General features: G+C 46.1%; 1 protein-coding gene across 1 annotated transcript; it reads left to right on the forward strand.

Moving 5' to 3' along the window:
* Nucleotides 1-6889: 6889 nt before the first annotated feature.
* On the forward strand, nucleotides 6890-7902 carry LOC125271719 (macrophage mannose receptor 1-like). The gene is given in 2 exon segments (XM_048195899.1): nucleotides 6890-7139; nucleotides 7141-7902. Coding segments are annotated over 2 exon segments (762 nt in total). The 5' UTR covers nucleotides 6890-6944; the 3' UTR covers nucleotides 7708-7902.
* The last annotated feature ends 917 nt before the right edge of the window (nucleotides 7903-8819 follow it).

The following is an 8819-nucleotide window of genomic DNA, read 5'->3' on the forward strand; positions in this document are numbered from 1 at the left end:
GTGACAGAAATAAAGTCAGTCTGGTTAGTAATAAGTGAAGCTGGTAATGCTGTTTGTGGTGTTGTTTAATCAGATCTTCAGAGATTTAATGTCTTTTATCTTCAGTTCATCTAAGGCTGTGGCTGAAGAAAGTTATAGTTTGTGTTCTTATTTCTCTTTCTTTCAGTGTTTGTTCACAGCAGGTGTTTGAATGATTGAAAGAATGTTTCAGGAACATCATACTAACCTTTAAATAACATTCTACTAACATTAAGGAAACCGAACATTTTCATGTTCTTGGAATGTTACAAATCAATGTTCCAAGAATGTTGAATTTTAGATCAAAATTAAGTTGAAAGAACGTTTGAGGAACATTATAGCTTATAAAAACGTTCCTGTAACGTCAAGAAAACTGGACGTTTTTAATGTTCCCAGAACCAACACTGAATATTTAGAGAACGTTCTTATAACAAAATTCTTCAGCTCAGGACTGCTGCATTGCAGACAAAAAAACTGACTTGGCATTTTGCAAGTCTTTAAGAATTGTTTTTAAAATAACAAATACTGAGTTCTGAATAAAGCTGTGTTCCCTTTCGTGGGAACTATCGACGCTGCGTGAAACGCATTGGGAATCTTCTGCGTGATATCGTCATTGAAGTACTCCTGTATCCAACCAATCGTGTAACGAGACGTCAGAGACGGGTGACGTCACGGACCAGGAAACTATAAAGCATGCCCGGATGCAGAGAACACTAGCTTCTGTGGAAAATCTGAAGCAAGCACTCGCAAGCATGCAGGGGTACGGCAAGAGACGCAGCGTCTCGCGTCTCTACATCTGTAACCTGAGACGTTCCCTTTCGTGGGAACTATCGACGCTGCGTGAAACGCATTGGGAACGCAATCCCAACTGTGCCGTACTTCAAATGCTTGTTCATGTTAGCTCGAAAGTACGGAGGACCCCGGAGTGGAGCCCACATCAAGGTTATAATATCTGATAAATGTATGCTGGCTTGACCATCCAGCTGCATCACAGACGTCACTCACAGGGACGCCAGACATCAAAGCTCTTGATGCCGCCATACCCCTTGTGGAATGAGCACAGACGTTAAATGGAGAAGACTGTCCAGCCGCTTTGTATGCAAGTGAGATGGCCTCGACCACCCACTTACTCATCCTCAGCTTGGACGCCGGTCCGCCTTTATTAGGGGAACCATAACAGACAAACAGTTGCTCTGTTTTACGCCACAGGGCAGCTCTGTGGACGTATGCATCCAAAGCCCTTACTAGGCAGAGCAGATTCAGTTTTTCCTGATCCGAGGATATAAATGGAGGATGATGGAAGGCTTGAAGCACAATAGGACCCGGGACATTGGTGGGGACCTTCGGCACATAGCCAGGTCTAGCATGAAGAAATGCTCTCACCATTCCAGGAACGAACTCCAGATACGAGGGGGCCACTGAAAGGGCCTGAAGATCTCCAATTCTTCTTAGAGAAGTAATAGCAAGCAAAAATACAGTCTTTAAAGTCAGAAACTTTATAGACACCTCCTCCAGTGGTTCAAAGGGAGCCTCGGCTAACCCTCGTAGAACCACTGATAAGTCCCAAGCCAGGGTCCTTGTGCGCACTGGAGGCCTCAACCTCAGTGTACCACGGAGGAAGCGTGACACGAGGGGGTCTCGACCCACCGAGGAATCCCCCCCAACATGATAGGCTGATATAGCCGCAACATAAACCTTTAAGGTTGAATACGATAGGCCTTCCGAGAATTTTTCTTGGAGAAAGCATAGCACAGAGCTAATAGGAGCATGGGTCCGTTTCATGTTGTCTACACCAAATAGAGAATAGATTCCATTTATAGGAGTAAAGCTTCCTCGTGGAGGGAGCCCTGGAGCTAAGTATGGTCTCAACAACCTCAGTTGAGAGACCAGCCTCTATGAACCTGGCCCCCTCAGAGGCCAGGCCCACAGTTTCCATAGTTCCGGACGGGGATGTATTATCGCGCCGCCCGCCTGAGATAGAAGATCCAGCCTTAGGGGAAGCTCCATTGGAGAGCCGTCTATCATGGACACCAAGTCCGAGAACCATATTCGGGTCGGCCAGTACGGGGCCACCAGTATTAGGCTCACCCTTTCCTGGCGTACTTTCTCCAGGACTCGTGGGAGCAGAGCGAACGGGGGAAATGCATACAGACGTAGCCTCGGCCACGTCTGTACCATGGCATCCAGACCCAGAGGTGCTGGATGCGTGAGGGAGTACCAGAGAGGACACTGGGTTGACTCTCCCGAAGCAAACAAGTCTACTTGTGCCTGACCAAAGTTCTTCCAAATGAGATCCACCACTTCCAGATGGAGTCTCCACTCCCCGGGCCTCGGCCCCTGCCTCGACAGGGCGTCTGCCCCCACATTCTGACTCCCGGGGATATAAGCTGCCTTCAGTGAGAGCAACTTCCCCTGAGACCACAGGAGGATCTGACGGGCCAAGTAATTTAGTTGGCGAGACCGTAGACCCCCCTGATGGTTTATATAGGAGACATGTTGTCTGTGCGGACCAGCACATGGTGGTCTCTCAGGTCCGGGAGAAAGTGTTTTAGTGCTAGAAACACCGCCATCAACTCCAGCCGATTTATGTGCCAAGGGAGTTGATGGTCCTCCCAAAGACCTTGGGCTGAGCGACCACTCATGATCGCTCCCCAGCCCGTGAGGGAAGCGTCTGTCGTAAGCATTGCGCGACAACCAGAGGCCCCAACACAGGTCCCTGGGACAGGAACCAGGGGTCTCTCCACACGGTTAGAGCACGAAGGCATCGCCATGTGACTTTGATCGTACGGAAAGGACTTCCCCTTGGGGAAAACCCCCTGGTCCTGAGCCACCACTGTAGGGGTCTCATGTGCAGGAGGCCGAAAGGAATTATGTTGGACACAGCTGCCATTAGACCCAACAGTTTCTGAAACTGTTTCACAGTGAGTGCCTGGCCTAACCTCACCCCTTTTACGGCTGATAGAACAGAGCTCACACGGGTAGGAGTCAGACGTGCCCGCATTATTGTGGAATCCCACATAACACCTAGATAATTGGTGGTCTGAGCCGGAATCAGCACACTCTTCTTGGCATTGAGCCTCAGCCCAAGCCTTTTCATGTGAGACAGAACAACATCTCGATGTTGAACTGCCTGTTGCTCTGAGTGAGCTAGAATCAACCAATCGTCGATATAATTCAGTATGCGGATGCCCTGGAGTCTCAAGGGAGCCAGGGCTGCATCCACGCACTTCGTGAATGTGCGGGGTGATAATGATAGGCCAAACGGAAGAACCTTGTACTGGTAAGCTTCGCCCCCGAAAGCAAACCTGAGGAACTTCCTGTGAGAAGGATGGATGGACACATGAAACTATGCATCTTTCAAGTCTATCGTCACAAACCAGTCCTCGGACCTGATTTGGGGAATGATCTGTTTGAGTGTAAGCATCTTGAATTTCAGTTTCTGTACAGACCGATTTAGCACACACAGAGCTATGATAGGACGAAGTCCTCCATCCTTCTTTGGAACTATGAAGTAGCGGCTGTAAAAACCTGACAGCTTGCTGGGAGGAGGAACCCTTTCTATAGCTCCTTTTTGCAAAAGTGTCATAACTTCCTGTTCCATAACCAGAGACTGCTCGGGGGTCACCACTGTGGGAAGGACCCCGTTGAATCTGGGCGGGCGAGACCCGAACTGTATTCTGTAACCCTTTTCTATCATGAGCAGCACCCAATTTGATATATTCGGTAGAGTTTTCCATTCTTCTAGAAAATCTACTAAGGGAACCAGTCTCTCGAGACTGGTCTCTGGTGTTTTTTGAGCACTTGGCTCGGCGCTCTGAAACGGCACGGCAGCAGAAGTCAGCCGAATCAAGTGACAACCGTCCTTCCTCGGAAGGTCGGTGGGGACCTGATGCACACTGGATGACGGATATGGCGTGGTCCCCGGAGGGCGCTGGAGGGAAGCGGGTGTCAGATGTATTAACGCCAAGCTTCCTCCAGATGGGGGCCGCCCTCCTGGGTCCTGACCCACAGATATCAGGACCGCTTCTTAGAAGCCTTCCGCGCTACAATGACGGCCCGCAGGTCCGTCTTGCCCTGGGAAGGCTTCTGTTGTGCGGCTCGCCCCTGTCCCCAGAATCTACGTGGGGGAGCACGGGCGGCCACACTTATTTTCTGTTGCGCTCTGTGGTGCGCTGAGGAGCTCGTTGCGGACCGAGACTGCTCCCGTTCAACATTCTCGGCGGGGACTTTAGACCGGCGGGGGAGGAACCTCTGAAACGCCGCAGATTGTTTCTTGGTCTCCTGGAACCTCTCGACGACAGTTGTAACTGCGTCACCAAAGAGGCCCACAGGAGACAGCGGCGCATCCATAAGGGCAGCTTTGTCTCTGTCCCTTATGTCAGAGAGGTTCAGCCACAAGTGCCTCTCCATGGCCACCAGGGCTGCCATAGAACGGCCCACCTCTTTAGCTGTCTCCTTGGTGGCACGGAGAGCCAGGTCTGTCGCCTTGCGCAGTTCCTGGATGCACTCGAATGTGGCCTCCCCGCTGGTATCAATTTCCCCCAGCAGGTCGGCTTGGTAAGCCTGCAGCAGCGCCATGGTATGGAGACACGCTGCTGCCTGACCTGCCGCCGCATAAGCCTTGCCCACCAGCTTAGATGTAGTTTTAAGGGGCTTGGTGGGCAGCGTCGGTGCTTTTAAGGACGATGCCGACGCAGGCGAGAGATAGCCCGTGAGCGTCTCTTCAACCCGGGGCATCGCTGCATAACCATACTGTTTCAGCCCCACGATGTTACTATAGACTGAAGTCTGGGGGCTGAAAACTCGATGTTGAACTGGTCTGTTCCAAGATCTAGACACCTCAGTGTGTAGATCTGGAAAGAATGGTAAGCACCGACGTTGGGGTAGTGACCGCGCGGGGAGAAAGCGTTCATCAAGCTTGCTTTTTGGTTTTACATCTCCCCACTCTGCTTCTGGCCAGCTGATATTCAATTTGGCTACAGCTCTGGTCACTACCTCCAAGAGCTCCTCATGTGCGGGGGAAGAGGATGGCGGGTCCTCTTCCCCTGCTTCGACGCTCATCACATCAACATCCTCAGATGAAGATAGATGAAGCGCCGATGTCTCTCCCCGCGGGGAAGAAACCGCTGGGCGTGCTTTCGCCACGGCAGGAGAGACACTGGGTCTGGCGGCTAAAGAGAGAGATAGGGCGGGGCCCGTCTCAACCCCCGCCGCCAGATCCATCTGTGAACCCCACGAATGGAGTCTCCGCTCTGCCTCGGCAGCAGCGGGACCCGATCTGCGGGGAACACCAACCGAGGCACTCTCTTTATTATCAAAGAGTGCCCGGCGAGATCTCAACACTCTGAGGGTGAGCTTCTCACAGTGCATGCAGACAGCCCCCTCAAGTGCTGCCTGCGCGTGCTCAACCCCCAGGCAAACGACACACATATCGTGTGTATCCCCGTCAGGAATATAGCGGGTGCAGGGAAAAGCACACTTCCTGAATCGCTTGCCTTCATCCGCCATTTTATATATTGTGTCTAGTGTGTGTATATATATGTATATAGTGTTGTGAAACTCTTGTCCTCAGACAAAGAGAAGCTCAGACAAACAAACACTAAATAAGACGCACAAACAGCGATCACAGATATACACACAAGTGTTGCTGGAACTCTTGTCCTCAGACGAAGAGTGAAACCAAAATAATGGAAAGACAGACAAACACTAAATATGACACGGGATAACATGGAGCGCTTGCTGAAGATAGCAGAAGCTAGTGTTCTCTGCATCCGGGCATGCTTTATAGTTTCCTGGTCCGTGACGTCACCCGTCTCTGACGTCTCGTTACACAATTGGTTGGATACAGGAGTGCTTCAATGACGATATCACGCAGAAGGTTCCCAATGCGTTTCACGCAGCGCCCCCCTTTCCCTCTTCTTGAATCTTCTCAGCTCCTGTGGCTTTATTGGACAGCAATGTCTGCCGCAGATCAATATTCTGCCCAACAAAGACAAAACATAATACACAACACTGAAACTGAATTTTGATTATTGATTCGATATTATATATTTCAATATCTTCTTCTCTGAATCTGACCATGGTTGAACCAGTCTGTTTCAGGGCAGATCAAAGGGTTTTGCTCAAATTTGGGCTTCCTAACCCAGATTTAAAAGTGTTGCATCAGGATGTCACTCAGTTTGTTATTCTTGTATTTGTTTGAATGGATCAGCAGATTGTCCTGCATTCGTGACAGAACATTTGCTACTCAAATACTAAAAGCCTCACCCTCTGAACATGGCATTAATGCTGAGCATTCACAAAGCTGGTGAGACGGAAACAAGTGCCAGCTGGGACAATGGAGAATCAAACAGTGTATATTTCATTCATACAATGAAGTTACTGCAGTGTTATTTTACAGTTGATTACTTTATTCAATTTCTGTACCTAATTTGTGTCTAACTACTGTTAGATCTACCTGAAAAGCTGTTTATTTAATTTGTATCTTTGTTTTATTGTGTTTATTTGTGCTATTGCTTGTAGTTTGATTATTTGTTCTTATTTTATTACAGAAAATATGAAAATTATGTTTCATATTAATATTTTACATTATATTTCTGTAGTTTTTTCCCCTATTGTTCTTGCATTCCATGTACAAAGTCTGGCAAGTAAAATAAAAAAATCAGAGGACTGAAGAGACAAAATGAAAGTGTTTCTTCAAAATCTACAAAAACACTAGTATCTGCTTGCGTGTGTGTGTGTGTGTGTGTGTGTGTGTGTGTGTGTGTGTGTGTGTTCCAGCTCATTTGGTTTGGATATTTGCTACACAAATACTTGAAGAATCTGGCCATCTGGTTGGTCAGTGCCTGTCTCTCACAGAAATAAAAACTGCCCCTTCATCACTGAGATCACACAAACTCTGCGCTGAGTAGATCATCTGTTGAGAAATGAAGGCTGTCGTCACTCTGCTCCTGTTTTTGAGTCTCTCTGGACTGAGCTTCAGTCTCCACAGAAAACACGTGTTTGTGAATAAATTAATGACCTGGAAAGATGCACAGACGTACTGCAGAGAACACCATGATGACCTGTCCACCGTCAATAAAGAAGAGGCACAACTGCTCTCTAGAAATCCAGAAGTGAATATGAATGTGAAATGAATATTTTTGGATTGGACTGCTCATGAGTCCTAACAACCCAGAAAAATGGATTTGGTCTGGAGGTGAGGATGAAAAAATTGACAATTGGGACACTGGGGAACCAGACAGGATCACTCAAGAGTGTTGCGCTGTAAGAAAATATAATTATAAACTGCACAATGGTCTGTGCTCAGCGACTCTGCCATTTTACTGTATGCGGGTCTTTGAGCCCATTCTGGTGCATCAGAACAAGACGTGGGATGAAGCCCTGGACTACTGCAGACAGAACTACATTGACCTGGTGAGTCTAAGATCTGAGATGATTATGGCAGAGGTGATAAATATCACTACATCATCCCAGACAGCTTCTGTGTGGACCGGCCTGCGCTTCATGGCTGGTCATTGGTTCTGGGTCAGTGGACACAATCTTCAATATAAAGCCTGGTCTGTGGAGGGGGAGCTCCAGTGTCCTGCCAGAAACCTGCGCTGTGGAGCTCTGGAGAGACAAAATAATATTTGGACACCCAAAAATTGTGAGGATGAACTCAACTTTGTCTGTCTTAAAAAGCTATAAATGTGCTTCATGTTGCATTACATACATTTCTTCATGTAGGCCTATATATGATACTGATTCATTTATAAATCATGAATCAATAGAAATCTATTGCTTTACAGTAGTATGTATGGTTGTTAAAAATAATGTTTTTTAATCTTTCATTTTAGTCATATCAACATATACATTGCCTTGTAAAACAATGTTTAGTCAAAATCTTTTATGGGCTTGCAGAGACAATATAAATTATATGTATGATTTATTGTAAAAATACAAGATTTACATTCTTAGTTAAATTTTAATAGCCATGTTAAAAAGATATGTAAAACAATCAACCTTAATCTAATCTTATTAGTTTTATGATATGATTAGTTTTATGGATTAACAATGTAGTCTCAGATTAACCCGTCTGTAATTTATCAGATTTAATGTCTTTATATTTATTTTGGATAGGAAACAAATAAAATATTATCATTGTAAAATAAGATTGTAAGTTTTGCTCATTTTGTTAATTTTCAGTATGTAAATCTTGTATTCAAATGTTTAAATGGTTTTGCCCCTCAGCCGTTATGTCATTTTTCAAGAGATTGCAGTGGTTCAGATTCACCAGAGCGGCTTCTGGCAGCAACTGTAACATTTTATTCTGTAAAACATCTTTTGTTCAGACTCACTGAAAGGTGCAAAACGTTGAAATTCACTCCCTGATCATTTAAAATCTGCTGCAGGTTTTAATAACAAACTTGCATTCATGTTTATTTTTATTTTATTGTTTATTTTTAGTGTTGATGTAATTGTAGTCAATAAAAGCCCTTTCTACAGATGAGTGTTGTAAATTAGCTTTAGCTAAAAGCACTATGATACTTGCATTGGATGGCTGTTGTCTCAGTTTGATCAGTGTTTATTGTATCTGTCCCTTTCCAAATAAATGGAAATAAAAAAAAACAATACAATTTGATGGACTATAACAGGAATTGCTCACTTGTATGTTATGTTTACCTCACCACAAATGTTCCTCCACTTTGTTTTGTTCAGCTTTTCTGTACACTATTCCCATATTTGCATGTACTTTGACAGGTCAGGTCAACTGCTTTGGATATCAGGATTGTATTCTCACTACACAGCAGCATATTCTC

The sequence above is a fragment of the Megalobrama amblycephala genome, linkage group LG7 (assembly GCF_018812025.1).
Source record: "Megalobrama amblycephala isolate DHTTF-2021 linkage group LG7, ASM1881202v1, whole genome shotgun sequence".
NCBI lineage: Eukaryota > Metazoa > Chordata > Actinopteri > Cypriniformes > Xenocyprididae > Megalobrama > Megalobrama amblycephala.